Source organism: Gossypium hirsutum, chromosome D06 (genome assembly GCF_007990345.1).
Source record: "Gossypium hirsutum isolate 1008001.06 chromosome D06, Gossypium_hirsutum_v2.1, whole genome shotgun sequence".
Lineage (NCBI taxonomy): Eukaryota > Viridiplantae > Streptophyta > Magnoliopsida > Malvales > Malvaceae > Gossypium > Gossypium hirsutum.
This window is the reverse complement of record NC_053442.1, coordinates 13,278,551-13,294,966: the sequence shown is the minus strand read 5'-3', so window position 1 is coordinate 13,294,966 and position 16,416 is coordinate 13,278,551. Positions and strand designations below refer to the sequence as shown.

The 16,416-nt window shown below is 33.5% G+C and overlaps 1 protein-coding gene and 1 non-coding gene across 2 annotated transcripts; both read left to right on the top strand.

The window, feature by feature from the left end:
* Window positions 1–9,886: 9,886 nt before the first annotated feature.
* LOC107901115 (GATA transcription factor 21) lies at window positions 9,887–11,724 on the top strand. Its single transcript, XM_016826992.2, has 3 exons — window positions 9,887–10,571; window positions 10,661–11,023; window positions 11,143–11,724. Exons 1-3 carry the CDS (start codon window positions 10,386–10,388, stop codon window positions 11,488–11,490), a joined length of 897 nt encoding a protein of 298 aa, XP_016682481.1. The 5' UTR covers window positions 9,887–10,385; the 3' UTR covers window positions 11,491–11,724.
* A 3,423-nt stretch (window positions 11,725–15,147) lies between these two features.
* LOC121218749 (5.8S ribosomal RNA) lies at window positions 15,148–15,304 on the top strand. The gene has a single exon (XR_005915226.1). It is a non-coding gene; the product is annotated as a 5.8S ribosomal RNA (ribosomal RNA).
* Window positions 15,305–16,416: the final 1,112 nt, after the last annotated feature.

Below are 16,416 nucleotides of genomic sequence, written 5' to 3'. Positions count from 1 at the left end.
AACGAAAAGATATTGAGTTTCAGATTGGGGATCGAGTGTTTTTGAAAGTATCTCCGTGGAAGAAAATACTTAGATTTGGCAAAAAAGGCAAGTTAAGTCCGAGATTCATCGGGCCGTATGAAATTATCGAGCGAATCGAGCCGGTTGCTTACAGATTGTTGTTGCCACCTGAATTAGAAAATATTCATAATGTTTTTCATGTATCGATGCTTAGACGATATTGATCCGATCCCTCACATGTGATTTCCCCGTCTGAGATTTAGATTCGGTCTGATATGACATACGAAGAGGAACTGATCCGAGTTTTAGATCGCGAGGTTAAAGAATTGAGAAATAAGAAAATTTCATTAGTGAAAGTCTTATGGCATCGACACAGGGTTGAAAAAGCTACGTGGGAGCCCGAGGATGCTATGAGAGAGCAATACCAAAATCTATTCATTGCTAAGATTTTCGGGGACGAAAATCCCTAAGGGAGAGAGTTGGAACTTCCTGGTTTTAGCTAAATAGGAACAGTGGTTTCGGAACCACAAATTCGAGGTCGTTAAATTATTTTAATATTATTTTTGGCATTTACAACATGTGAATTTGATGGTATTAAATTTTTGTAATTTAATTTTACTGATCGAGTGTTTAATTTGATAAAAGGACCTAATCACGTAAAATGTAAAAGTTGCCTATTAATTGTTAAAGGTGTTAAATTGCTATGGCTTATTAAATGTAAAACCCTTATTATGTAATTAGACCATAATTTTAGTAAATGGACATGGATGGACATATGTTAGTGGATTTTAAATGTATTAATAAATGTTAATATAGTAATTTGTGAATTAATGTTAATAAATTAAAACAAAACAAAAGATTAGTGGAGGTTCATCTTTGTTTTTGTTGAAAATTGAGAAAGAAAGAATTCATCCATGGCTATTTAGGGTTCGGTCACTTGGAGCTTCAATTGGTATGTGATATTAATCCCGTTTTTGATAATTTCTATGTTTTTGAGATCGTTGCTTCGTATTCTAACTAGCCCATGCCATAATTTTTGGATTGTTTGATGAATTTGTGATTTTTCATTGATGATCGCTTGATGTTTTTGTTGTTTGATGATGAAAAATAAATATTTGTTGATAGATTATTATATTTTATTAAGTAATTTTTTTTATAAAAATCCAAATTAGGGATTTATTTGTGAATTTCGTAAATTGAGGGGTTGAAATGTGAAATAAATGGAATTAATGGGCTGCTAGGGACATAGGCAAGATTCGACCAAGCGTGAGTCTATTGAAATTTTGTGTATTTTGTGTTGTTTTGAAATAGGGACTAAATTGTGAAAATGTGAAATGTTAGGGGCTAAAGGTCAAAATAATCCATTTATGTGTTTTTGGATGAAATTGAATGAATATGTCTTTAAATAAGTTAAATTTGAATTGATTTAGATCAACAAAAGAAGAAATCGACTTTGGATCGGGGGAGGTCGAAAGTTGTTGAATAGTCATTTCAACCCATTCGTTCTGTATCCGAGGTAAGTTCATATGCAAATAAATGCGTTTAAATTGTGTTAATTATGTTTGATTATCATTGAATTGTATCAAATGTTGAAAAGATGAAAACGAGCCAGAATTGACAGAGTTACAACGTTCGAAAGTCCCGTACGAACCATAGAAATAATATAGGATACACATGTCATGACATTAGGACTCCTGAGGTGTGATTTTGTGTAAGACCATGTCTGGGTCATTGGCATCGATATGAGATTACGTGTAAGACCCTGTCTGGGACTGTGACATCGATATGTGATAACATGTAAGACCATATCTGGGATATGGCATTGTATGTGATATATGTGTTTCCGAGTATCCTTAACTATTCCGAATGGTTCAACGGGCAAATTCGATACGATACGGGATGGGTATAAGAGATAAATGATTCAGGTATGTGTGAAATTGATATGTACTTTGAAAGAAAAAGGTAAGTGATGTTGTTAATGAGACAAATTGAAATACATGAGAAAAGTGTTTCTATATGTGTTTGAGACTAGTTATATTCGGCTTAGTTGAAATAGATCATGTATGTTTTTACAACTATTTATTTGCTTATGACTTACTAAGCTTTCAAAGCTTACTTTGTGCATTTTTATTTCTATCTTATAGTTATAAAGCTAGCTTGAGTTCAGGGATCGTCAAAGAACATCGTCACACTATCAAGTGCTATTTTGGTACTTTAAAAGTTTGTACTTTTGACATATGGAATGTATAGGCTAGTTTCGATATTGTTCATTTTGATCTATATATATGTAGCCATGCGAAAATGGCTTGATAATGATGCTAATGTTTGTGTATATTCGGTCATGGTATAATCTCAGTTTGGGAAGTATGTTTCATGGCATATATGTATGGTGTATTGGTTGTTGAGGTACAGTTTGTGATGGCAAAGTACGAATATTTTTTATAATTTATTTGATGGTTATCTAGATACAGACATAAATGGTAAATAAAGTATATGATTTAGGTATGTTTAGTTATTTATATGGATACTTATAAAGTGACATTTTGATGCTTGTATTAGGCTATAAAATGGTATAATTAGCTTTGATTTGAGTTGTGAAATTGGTTGATTATTGGAGGTTGTATTGATGACCGAATAGATGAAGTTAAATGGCTTGGTATAGGTAGTTTGGATTAGTTATTGAACATATGATTTGGATATACTATAAATTGTCTTTTGTGTCCGAAAATGGTTAATGATATTATGGTAAATTGCGCATGAATTGGTAAAGTACAAGATCATATTTAATCGTTTGGTAATATTTGATAATGTCTCATGTTTGGATGTTATTTAGGCCATATGGCGTGTCTTGTTTTGACTTAATAATTTGAATGTGCATAGGTATGTAAAATGTACGTTTGACAATTTGCTAATGAAATAGATTTATAAAATTGAATATCATAATCTATGTGCTAGGTACCACATATGAAATGATACATGCTTGGTTTTAATTTAGGTAGTCGAATACCATGAATGTGATATTCATATGGTTCGAACATTATAGTTATAAAGCACGTATTGTATGACTTTGATGCATGTTAGTTGGTTCAAAAATTTGATTGAACGGAGGATATTGATTTGAATGAATTTGAAGCATGGATCGTATTTGTAATATGATTAATAATGCAAGCTTGAATTAATTGGTTATGTGCTTTATGCATATGAACTATATTTTGTTCGGTAATGCCTCGTATCCCTAATCCGGTGATGGATACGGGTTAGGGGTGTTATAATGTTACAAGCCGAAAAGCCCTATATGACCTAAATATCCTTATACATAATGAACATACTAAATATGCAAAAATGACCATTTGTATTCTGATCGGATAATCAAAGTACTTAATGATTTGTTGATGGATTCCTATAGGTGAGAACCTTAATACTTAAATATTTTGTAACAAACTGAACTTAGATATTTGTGATCAAAAGTGGTAAGTCAATTACTAATCATGTTGAAATTGTTAGTAAATGTAAACTGCTTAAGTCATATGCTCCGAAATCAATACTTGTATCATACTTGCTCAAGGGTCGTCAGTTTTATTTTGTCATCATTGTTTATATTGCTTGAAGACAAACAATGACTTAAGTGTGGGGATTTTGATCTACCGTAATTCGGTGTAGCAGATTAAACTAGTTTTCACATTTAAGGAGCTTGAATACAAACATTTTCACTATGTTTTTATTAAGTTTCTTTAATTTTAGGAACATTCAATAAAATGTGCAAATACTGGATGCTATATCGCAACATAGGAGATCCAATTTCACAACATAAGGAGCAGAATAAAGAAAGAGAGAAATTGCCTTCAATGTCGCAACACAGGCTGAGGATGTTGCGACATACCCCAGAAGATGGCTGCAGAGGAGCATATAAGTTGCTATGTCACGACACAGGTCCTGGTGTGTTGCAACATCAACTCTGTGACGAGAATAAAACACGAAGTAGAGGCGTTTTGGTCTGCACAATCTAACTTAAAGCTCGGGAACGTCAGCTAACCTAGGGTTAAGGATGACTGTTACCCTAAGGCTATAAATAGACCTCTCTGTCACATATTATTGGGAGGATTCCATTAGCTCAGAGTCTTTTCTTAGGTTTTTATATTTGTTTTCTTGTTTCTCTTAGGTTTTTATAGTCTAGTTTATTTGTTTCTTCAAGAGATCTGATTGTAAAGCAAGACCAACTTCTGTGGATTCGTATTATTCAATATCAATCAGGCTTTCTTAAACTCTTTATTCAGCTTCATTCCCCATGATTAATTCTTCAATTCTTTCCATGTTGTTTATTAAAGTCATGAGGAACTAATCTTTCTACGGGGGATTAGTGAGCGAAGGCATGATCTATTAACTGTTTTGTAGGGTTACTCAACAGATCAATTTTTTTGGAAAAGGAAGGACGTGAAACAAACCCTAGGCCTGACAACCTTGGGAAGTCATCAAGGTGAGAATTAATCCAAAATTGGTATTACTCATTCGTAAACACCTTTACCCCAAGCCAGTCTAGACTGTGAGGTCGGAAGAGAAGTAGTTTTTGCTGACTCATTATGTTGGTGAAAGATCAGAAGATCCTACTAGGGTAGCGACTATTTGGTTGACGAGAACCCGAGACGACAACTAATTGAGATGGCTGAAGTGAGCTGATCACCCATTCTCAAATTTGATTCATTTTATTTATCTTTATCTCTTACAATTTTAATTTTTTATGTTATTTTATTTTATTATTTACAAACCCCCAAACATATTTCTTATTTTACTTCTGTATTATAACTAACCTAAAGTATTAATTTGATCTTTAATTGTTTAGGCTAGGATTGATTTAGTACTCGCTCCTTTGGGTCCGGTCCTCGGAGTACTCACCTACTTTGTTGTAAAATATATATTACAACTCGACCTGTATACTTGAGGATACCGCCTCATAACTCTATATTTTATTGCAGTATTCACACTCTGGACGTTAGTACGTTCGGAGGTGGTTAGTTGGGTACATGGCTTGTGTATGACATGACTTTACTAGAAATAATGAAACTCATAGCTCAATTAAAGATTTAACGATTTCCTCTCATTGACATTGTGTGGATTGATAAATGTAGAACATGACCATGGGGTACTTGTTTATGAACGAGCAATTTATCATAGTCTTTATTTGACAGTGACAATATTAATCATTAAAAAGAAAAAATAGTAACAATGACATAAAATAGTGATCATATTAATTATTTTAATAAATTTAATATTTAATTTAATTTAATATTTATATTGATATTAATTTATGAATTTAATATTAACGTGAGATATTAAATTTGATTAAATATTGATCTTGATAGTATTTTATTAATTTAATATTAACGTGAGTAATTTCAATCCTAGTTGAACTCTCTCTAAACTTTCCCTATATAAAGAGAGCATGGGTCATTATCTCACACATTTGACTTCAAGAAAAGTTGTAGAGAGAAAAATCTCTGAAGAAACTATTCTAGAAAATTTCTAGAGATTTTTTTGTTATTTACAACTTGACCCTAAAAGTTTAGAAAAATTGTGAAATTGCCTCATTGGTAATTTGGTGAAAAAAAGTTTTTGATTCGAAGCGAGTCCACATTTAACAGACGTGAGCTTGAGGATAGCGGAGAAGACCACTAGGTTAAAATGTTCATCCTAGATGAATAACAAAGGTACGAATTTTGATTAAATGTTTATTACTTTAGATAACAAAACCAAGTTATTGATTTGGAAAAAAAATTCAAACTCTAATTTTCCCTTAAACCTATTTTCCGCTGCATTTTCTAAACCCAATCTTCTAACAAGAAGGTCATGCGGTACATTAAAGTAGAAGAAATCAAATTGGCTAAAATAAAAATTGAGCGAGTGGATAAAAGCCAAAATAAGGATAAACCATATCATCTAAGTAGGAAAATGGACAGAATTAGTTACAAAAATGACAGCAAGGCCACAAAAGATCAACAATCTCAAGGGAAGAAGCGAGATTAGAATTCCTTCTATTCGAAGTTTGAACAATGGATATCCTACAATGAGATGCTTTTCACAAGATGGGGTTTACAGAATCAAATTGACTTAAGGATCGAAGGGTGCATCAAAGATAAAACTCCAACACCTTTCTAACCATTTTTTCTTTTTTTTTTTTGTAGATTTCACTAACCATCATTTTAGACCAACCTTCAAAAATTGGCCTAAAAAAGTATATAAAATATTGACCTAAAATAATTGCTAAGTAACAAGTTAAGCATTAACAAACGTAACAGGGGAAGTTGGCATTTTGCAAGCACTGCGAAAATAAAAAGTAAATAGAGGACAATAAAGTTTGTTTACTCAATTCGATTTTCCTACATCTATAAAGCCTAGCTCAATGAGAAGTATCCACTATCTCCACACACTTATAACCAGTTATTCTAAACTTATCACACCCCAGTGACAATTTCCTCACTATTGTACCTTTGAAGATTAGAATTCTCACTACTAAATTCTCCCTTCTGAGAACTTGTAAAAGCACAACACATAGGTTTTACAATCAAATCCACTTTTACAAGATAATGTTCCTCACTTGAATAGATTAAGCGCTCTCATTTAAAGTACATCAACCTATACAAGTCTCTTAATCATAAAGTGTTTTCGAGGCTTACTAACATAATGTAGATCAATCACGGTCCCTTATAAAATGCAGCTAAAATAGCTTAATAATAATAATAATAATAATAATAATAATAATAATAAAGGTAACATAGATGTTGGCAGATAAGATGATAAAGTTTGATCCAATCCAGCTGCTTTGATCCCATCCAGCTTCCTCAATGCAAGGGATTAAATAGACTTGATACGATCTAATTCTTTAAATAAGTGTCGAAACTATTTTTTTTTGAAAAACGGGGTCGACTTGGATTTTGAAAAAAAATGAAAATGGGTGTGGGAGTCGCCACCAATCTTTTTTTAATGAGGTGTGATCGGGTCACCTCGTAAAATGGTTGTTTTTAATAAACGATTTAGATTTATTAAAACAATGCTTTTGGTCTGCGAAATTCAGAAAAAATAGGTTCGGGAGTCGGTTACGTACGAGGAAGGATTAGCACCCTCGTAACACCTAAAAATTGGTACCTAGTTGATTAATTAGTGTATTAATGTCGAGAATTGAAAATTTTGAAGAGATTTAAAATACGATCCTTTGTGAAAACTTATATAAAACAAGTTACCCATTAAGACTCTCTCATTTCGAAGAGAGAAAATGTCACACCCAATGAGTTAGGGCATGATATTTCACATCCTCAAAAATGAACTTGTCCAAAAGACTCGTGCAATAAAATTTAAAAGGATATTCAATTGTTTAAGTCAGATGAAGAAATCGCAGTCCAATACATTAGGGCACAATTTCTCAATATTCTAAACATTGAATATTGCCTTTATTATTTTTTAGAAAAATCTTCATCTCGAGAAATCAACGTGTCACATCCAATGCGTTAGGACACAAAGTATTGAATTCCCGATAATGAGCTTTTTATTTATGTTTTGATTAAAGAGCATTCTCGATTATTCAGATTCAACGAAAGAGTTGGAACCCAATACGTTAGGGCTCAATCCTTTCGAAGATTCCAAATACCTAGTATTGCCCTTATTTTTCAAAATTTTCTTTTTATACGAATTTGGGTAAAAATTATATAATGGAGTAACAATTGTGATAATGTAAATATAAATAGCATGATCAAGAACAATAATAATAATAATAATGATGATGATGATGACGAAAAGATAAATAAAAAAACAAATTAATCATGTATACACAATATCAAGTAAATAAACAAATAAAACCGAAGCATTTAAAGAATATAATAATGATAATAATGGTCATGTGAATAAATAAATAAATAAACATCAAGTAAAGCAATAATAATAACAAAGAAAATAGATAAAAATTATAAAATATAAAAATATATATATGTACATATAAGAAAAATATATATGTATGTGAATTATAAATATATATATAAATATACATATTTTAATATGTAATATATATATATATATATAAAAGTATGTATATAAAATTATGAAACATAGAAAATATATAAAAGTATGTGTATATATATATTTATAAAAATTAAAAAATGTGTACGTATATGTATATATTATAAAATGCATGTATGTACACATGCATATATAACAAAATTTGAAATTTAAAGGCATAAAAAGTAAATAATAATGATACAAGATTAATGATGCTACATAATAGTATTAATAATATTAATTTAATTAATTTAATAATAAAAAAACTAAAATAACAAATAGATGATTAAATAGCATCGACCAATGAATTTAAAACAAAGAGTATAAAAAAAATAAGGCAAAATAAAATGTAAACAAATTTGAAAATAATGAATTTGAAAATGAATAATAAGGGAAAAATAGATTTGAAATCAACAATATACAAATCAATAAATAAATTATACACAGATCAACAAAATAAAAACAAATCACAGAAAATAAGAACGCAAGAGAGAGAGAAATTTGAGTGAATACTCTTAAGAATTATTATTACTCCCAAATCAAGTGTTTTACAATGAAGGGAGGCCTCTATTTATAGTTGAGCCTCCCCAAATCTAACAGTACAGATCAATTACATCAACGACTAAGATTAAAGAGTATCTACAAATTAAATTTCTAATATTACAAAATCATATCTTCTAAGATTGCATATCATATCTAAGATTGCATATATCATATTTAAGATTGCATATCATATCTAATATTGCTTATCCTTGAAGATTATGTTTCCATAAGCTTGTAGATGGACCTTCAACCTTTTCAAGTAATGGGCCATTCCGATCGGGCCAAATGATATAATTTTGTACTGGACTTGGACTTTGTTTTATTATTTTGGGTTTATTATTTTTTTGCGAGCCCGGACTAAATTAGCCTATTACAATAAGTTTCCCCGAAATAATATGATCTTCATTGATTAACTAAATATAATTTACAATCTTAGCTCAACTTAAAGATATGATTCAATAAATTGTCAATTTCCTAATATGACAAGTTACTGCAGTGATAAAAGAAGTGAGCACTTCCTCAAATATATCTCAACAACTCCAAATATTTCAAGATAGAACTATCTTGGTTGCTTAGCTAGCTTAAATATTCTGTTTTCTTTTTCTCAATTTTAACAAATGATATATAAATTATATATGGCCAGCTGCTGCCTTCTAAACGTTTCCTAGGTGAAAGGGAAATATGTATGTAAAGTTATATGTAAAAATGAAATTATATAAGGAGCATGATATCGTCAGTGTGAAAGAACATGTATTAATTCTAAGATTCGTGATTATGGCAATTGGCAAAGTTGTGGGGTGCTGCATTTGTCTCTTGCCTGAACAATGCATTGAATGTTTTTTGGCAAGACTAAGGTAGTGAAGAATGGAGATATATCACATGTATACATATATGTCTTTCTCATGAAAACTGTAGCCCTTCTCTTCTAGTACTCATATTTATGTATGCACCGCATGCTCCAATTTTCCTTATATAAAATATACCCTCATATAGAACTAATACTACAATTTATATATCTGAAGATATAATGCTCTTTGTATTCTCTGACTGTATCATGCGTCACCATATCTGTCATCTTACTAGCAAATTCTAGGTATATACTAGTAAAGAAAAAGGCTTAGCCAATTTAATCCTATGGTTCACCATAATGCTAATTTACAGTTTAATAAAGATTCATAGAGAAATTAAATTATATTGTGTTATTATAATACTTGTAATTAAGATTAGAATTTCTGTGAAGATGATCAGATTTTTTGGGTCAATAAATTTGATATATATTGTATATAGTACTAACATGAAGGTCACAATCTGTGAGAAGATCACAATTGGGATCAAATTTTGTTTTATATGTTTAAATTAATGAAATATTATATGATTAATTTGTGTGGCTACCATTAAATATTGAAAGAAGTCTATCTTTTCTGTTCTTTCGAAATGACATCAAAAGGTGAGTAAAAAATTCCTGCAGATAGGGTTTTTTTAAATTTATTATTATTCCTTTAAATATTTCTGAATAGGATGGAGCAGTAGCATAGCATTCCATACTTCTCCAGCATAGCATTCCATACTTCTCCTTTTATTTCCTTTTTGTCTTTTTTAAACATGTTGGCTCAGGTCTCTCATATATTCAAATCACGTGAACCTCTTATTTCTTTGCTCTCCCTCTCTCTCTAAACTGGTTTACCCTTCAATAGCATAATACCCCTCCTTTTTTTCTTTGCCCTTTTTTTTTCGATCCTCCACCTTTACTGGACAACACCAACAACATATCATTGCTGTTCATCACCTGATCTCTCTCCCTAATGTCTTCTAGTAATTGCTATTCATCCCTTTATCCTTTTCCTTTTGACCTTAACGAAGATGATCAACACCAACACCACCACCTTTTTACATTTAAATCTCAACCTTCTTCATCTTCTTCTTCCTCAACTGTTCATCACCTAGCAGCAGGTTCTTGTCAAAGGGAACCCCAGGAGTTTCAAGATCAGGTGATATTATAATTACCACTTCACTCTTTTATTTTATTAAAATTTAATGTGACGATCACTTAGGGTTATGATATGATCTTTTTTTTTAGGCTAAGATATATGTTTCAAAAGATGGGGCATTGGAGAACAGTGACTGCGGACTCAAGTTATCATTATGGAAAAAAGAAGAAAGGGTCGAAAGTGATCATCACCATGAGGACAGTTCTACTAAGTGGATGCCTTCAAAGCTGAGAATTTTGAGGAAGATGATGAGTTCCCATCACACCGATTTATCGAAAAGCTCTTCGCCGAAAATCGAAGACCAGAAGCTTCAGAATCAGCCCTCACCATCTCCAGATAACAGCTGCAACTCTTCCTACAATAATGATATCAACAACAGTCCAATTAGGGTTTGTGCTGATTGCAACACAACTAAGACTCCTCTTTGGAGGAGTGGTCCTAGAGGTCCCAAGGTATAGTTGAATTTCCACTCTTTTCTAATCAATACCCTATACAATTGCTACATAAGTTTTGAGATAATTAACTGACTTTTTTTTTTCATTCTGTTTTTCACCTTTTGGTCGCACTGCAGTCTCTTTGCAACGCCTGCGGAATTCGACAAAGAAAAGCGAGACGAGCAATGGCTGCAGCGGCGGCGGCAACAGCGTCCAATGGAACTATTGTTACAGCTGAGACAACGACAAGCATGAAGAATAAGGTTCAAAACAAGGCCAAGAGATCAAGTAATGGTTGTGTTGCAAAGTTAAAGAACAAAAAGTGCAAACTCAGTTCCCAACCCCAAGGTAGAAACAAGCTTTGTTTTGAGGACTTGAGGATAATATTGAGCAAGAGCTCGGCTTTTCATGGAGTTTTCCCTCAGGATGAGAAAGAAGCCGCGATCCTACTGATGGCCTTATCGTATGGACTTGTTCATGGTTGAATTTCGCAAAGTCGCTAGGCTAGCTTTTATGTTGTTGGTTTTATTCTTAATTAGCTTTAATAATAATGTTATAGTAACTGAGTTTGTATGTCTGAGTTTCGAGGAAATTAAGATATGAAATTGGTGTGAGGGAACAAAAAACAGCAATGTTTGGATTTTGAATCTTTTATTAAATTATATATATATTATGTTGTGAAGTTCATAATAAATTACATTTCAAGGCTTTTATTTCCACATCTCTCTCCCTCTCTTTGGTTTCATTATTTTTTTATCATACAACTTTTAAGGATTAGGGTTCAAAAATCAATAAACCGTCAAGAGTACTTAATTAATAATTATTAGATTTTGGCCATGAGAGAGTCAACTTGTAGGGTCACGTGAAGAACCATTTTCCTGTTATACAGTTTTATTCATTGTTATTGTATACAAGTAGAATGAAATGAAGAGCAATTTAGGAAGAAAACAATAAAGGTCTGATAATGGGGGTTTTGCAGAGGAACTTTATTCATGGATAATGGTGATGAATCAAAGGGTAGCCTAGCTAGGGTTAGTAGCTTTGGGGGTTTTCTTTGTTGATATTGGACGATCTAAAAGTGGCTCAGAAGACAGTAGGTGTTTTGTCTTAGATCTTGTCTTCATCATGTCATATTAAATAATTAAAATAACAAAAACAACTGGATTTGTACCGGATATTGGAGACTGAGATCTGCCATTATCTGGTGGATACAGCTGGTCGCTGGTATTAGTAAATTTAGTGAGTATGAAACTACAGTTTTGTTTGACCTCATGTTGAATCCATGATGCTAGCGCTTTTTAAAAAAAAAAGACACTCTAGCCATTTGGATTGCTCTTACTAATTATATTTTATATTTATTAAAATAGGGTTTGTTTTCTTTTTATTAATGGATTTTAGGTTTAAATGTTTAATTATGTAACATGCAGTATGTATATATGCATGCTTAAGTTGCATGAAATGTGTAATCTAGATAAATGTATGACTAGTATGATGTGAATAAATTATAAATTAAGGTTTAAGTGTAAAAATATCCCATATGGTCAAAACAAAAATTATTACAGAAAAAATAGATAAAAAGAAGAGAAAGGAACGAGGGAAGCAGAAATTCTGAAGATATAGATTTGGGTTTTTCCATCCCCTAAAAAGGTAAGAATTATGGTTTTGTTATTTTATTTCATGCATTTTTTTGCTCAGCTATTTTATTTCAAGCATGGTAGAGAAAACCCCAAACTTGTATACATTACAGGTGACTTCCCAGCACGTCCAATTACTCCATTTTTAAGAAGATCTAGTCTGAAATAAATTTCGCTTGATTTTGTTGGATAGATTTATAATTTCTGATTTTGCTTTTGGGTTTTTATTATGGTGAACAGCCACTGTTGAAGCTCCACCGTCCAGTGCTGGAATTAGTCGATTCATGGGTCAAATTTTTTTTAGGAAATGTGAACTGTCTTCAGCCAAAACAAAGCCAAATGACCATCAAACTCAAAATTTTGGTTAAATCAGATTCAACCGGCCAACTTGTGGCCTTCAAATATTGCATCTCCAGCCTTCACAGTTTCCATCTTAGACTTATAAGTTGAACTGTTACATCTGAGCTTCATTTTGGTACAAAATACACATTATGAAAGCTCAAAGTAAGCTAGACGAACATGAATTTAAAATTTTAGAGAAGCTCAAAATTATATTATTTTCTAGTATAATTCCTTTAATTTTAACTCTCAGTCTGAGATTTTGTTTCTTCCTTTCCTGGACATTCTTTCTCCAATTTCTTTTTCTTAGGCTTTAGGTTCTTTTTCCTCGTTCAAGAACTCATGAAGTAAGCAAAACCCTTTAAGGTGTTGATTGTGAAAGTGATGGGTATGAATTTTGGACCTGGATCACCTTCCATGTAGATATGATGGTTTGGATAGTAAATAAGTTTGTTTTCTTGTTTGTTTGAAGCTTTATATGTTTTAGTAACTCTCCTTTCTTTCTTTTGTGTTTTAATAACAAAGAATTTATGCATTTGTCAATCTTTCTCACTATGGGAACAAGCCATATAATTTCCAATGCACTATGCAAGTTCTAACAATTGAGATCTAAAAATCATCAAAATATAGATTGAGATATATCATGGATTTAAGTGCGGCCTCAAGTTTTCACAGCCTATTTTTATACATTTGAACTCTACCAACCGAAAATGATTGAGATCATATTTGGGTTTGGAATCCAAGTGGTGGATTCAAGCTGAGAGAAGAGGGACAGACTTCAAAAGAGATGAAAATAGAATTGAGAGAAAGAAAGATTGAATTTCGTTTCATAGATAATAAGAATGTATTATATTCCTTCAATATAATTAGCTTAGCTCAGGTAACTAACCATAGGACAATTAGATAGCTATAAAAACAATACATAACTAACAAAAATTATTTATATATGTACTAGTCATATTCCAATTTAGCTCTTAACTCAGCTTATTACCTTGTCTTCATTAGCCACCAGCCCCTATCTTTCTCATGAGCAACCTTCCAAAGGAATTCATTGTTGGGTTTTTGGCCCCTTGTATCGTAGTTTATGTCTGCACCCTTGTTAGGCCATTCCTTACTCTTAACCATCTAGGTTGTCTATTTAAGCATTATGTCCAGACCCATGCCCATGCTCATTCTCCTTCCAATTGATCCTTGTCCTCAAGGATTGAAAGAAAGAAATTGAGATGGAAGAATGAAAAATCTTCCTACGTTGCATTCTCTGACCCTAACTTACTAGTTTCAGACATAGTAAAGACTAACAGACTGAAAGCTCTTTCTTAATTCTATGGGTGGTGGTGCATGGTTGTTCTTAATTGGTGGAGCGTTTTGTCTAGTTAATTTCGTTAATGAATGAGACCTCAACCTACTAACTAGCTACACAGAGGTGATTCTCTGTGGCTAGCTTTTTAGAGGGACTATGGCTTTTTAGGTTAAGGAAGTTTGAGGTAATAACAGGTCTGTGATGCCTTTAGATGTTCTAGGCCATACACATGCTATACTGATGTATTCAACGAGTCTATAGCATTGGCCGACAGGCCCAGGTAATCTTTGAAATTTCATCGTGATGGGGATAGATCATTGCAATTGTTGGTCTTCAATAAGGAATTCCTAGTAAGTGCAAGTCATAAGCTCGTGTTGACTACGTCCCTGCACTTTGTACACACCGCTCGTCGCTCCTACCGATTTAATTGTCTGTTGAAGTGTTCGGATCATGGCGACATGGGAGGTTTGTTTCCCGCGATATCGTGAGAAGTCCACTGAACCTTATCATTTAGAGGAACAAGAAGTCGTAACAAGGTTTCCGTAAGTGAACCTGCGGAAGGATCATTGTTGAAACCTGCCTAGCAGAAAGACCCGTGAATGCATTGTAAACAACACTGGAGGTGGTGTGGGTGCATCTTTGCCTCTCGCCACCCCTCACATCTCGAAGCGGTTGGTCTTGTTGTCTCTTTGCCTATCGGGTGGAGTGAGATGTCAAGATCAACCTCTTCGAGGCAAAACAAACAAACCCCCAACATGAATTGCCCCAAGGAATCAAAATGAGAAAAAGGGGCACGTCTTCTGTCGCCTCATCATTCGCGGTGTCGGTGCTTCAGTGATGTTGCTCTTTTGTTACGAAATACACAGACTGACTCTCAGCAATGAATATATTGGATCTTGTATCAATGAAGAACACAGTAAAATGTGAGACTTTGTGTGAATTGCAGAATCCCATGAACTATCGAGTCTTTGAACGCAAGTTGCACCCCCAAGCCATTAGGCCGAGGGCACGTCTACCTGAGTGTCATGCATCGTCGTCCCCATCCAACCTTGACCTTCGGGCCTCAGTTGGACTGTGGGTAGAAATTGGCCTCCCGTGCACTCACAGCTAGCGATTAGCCTAAATTTGAGTCCCCGATGACATCATCGTTGCGACAATCGGTGGTAATGCTATAAGCAACCTCGTTCAAAGTCATGCGCATTCATCGATTAAAACCCTTGAACCCTTCCGGCATCGCAAGGACGATGCTTGCATCTTGACCCCAGGTCAAACGAGATTATATGCTAAGTTTAAGCATATCAATAAGCAGAGGAAAAGAAACTTACTAGGATTCCCCTAGTAACGGCGAGCAAACTAGGAAAAGCCCAACTTGAGAATTGAGCACCATCAGCGTTCGAATTATAGGCTAGAGAAGCATCTTTAGTGGCGGGCCGAGCCCAAGTCTCCTAGAAAGGGGCGCCGAAGAGGGTAAGAGCCCCGTCGTGCGCAGACTCTGTCGCACCACGTTGTGCTACCTACGAGTTGGGTTGTTTGGGAATGCAGCTCTAATTGAGCGGTAAATTCTGTCCAAGGCTAAATACGGGCAAGAGAGCGATAGGGAACAAGTATCGCGAGGGAAATATGAAAAGGGCTTTGAAAAGAGAGTCAAGGAGTGCTTGGACCAAGCGGATAGTTTTAGATTACTCTTTAGGGCTAGAAAAGTCTACTTGTAAGGTTGCAATTTCAAGTAAACTTGATCTCCCACCTTAAATTTACTTTTATTCCTTTTTTTTATTTGCATAAAACTTCATTCGTTCTTGAGTCTTTTGTAATTGGGCTATTAAAAGTTTGCTAACTTGCTTTCTCTCTCTCATTAACTTGTCATCTACCGCTTCTTTGGAGCCACTAGAAGTATCCCAAGCAAACAAGGGGTTGGTATTTGTATAATCCTCAAAAAGGAGACATTACAATTGTAGAATAGAGGTTGGTGTTGTACTGCCACTCAGCTAGATGCAACCAGCTGGACCAAGTTTTTGGCATAAAGAAACACATACATCGCAAATATTGTTTGAGACACTGCTTCAAGCATTGTAATTGGCCTTCTGTCTCTGTGTGGTAAGTTGTACTTAATGCCACTGTAGTTCTTAGTTGTAGCATAA

Bases quoted from the DNA above. Each gene is read 5' to 3' on its own strand.
- LOC107901115 (XM_016826992.2), top strand. From the start codon at position 10,386: ATGTCTTCTAGTAATTGCTATTCATCCCTTTATCCTTTTCCTTTTGAC. The intron at 10,572-10,660 runs GTGATATTATAA...CTTTTTTTTTAG, and splicing joins CCCAGGAGTTTCAAGATCAG to GCTAAGATATATGTTTCAAA. The intron at 11,024-11,142 runs GTATAGTTGAAT...GTCGCACTGCAG, and splicing joins GTGGTCCTAGAGGTCCCAAG to TCTCTTTGCAACGCCTGCGG.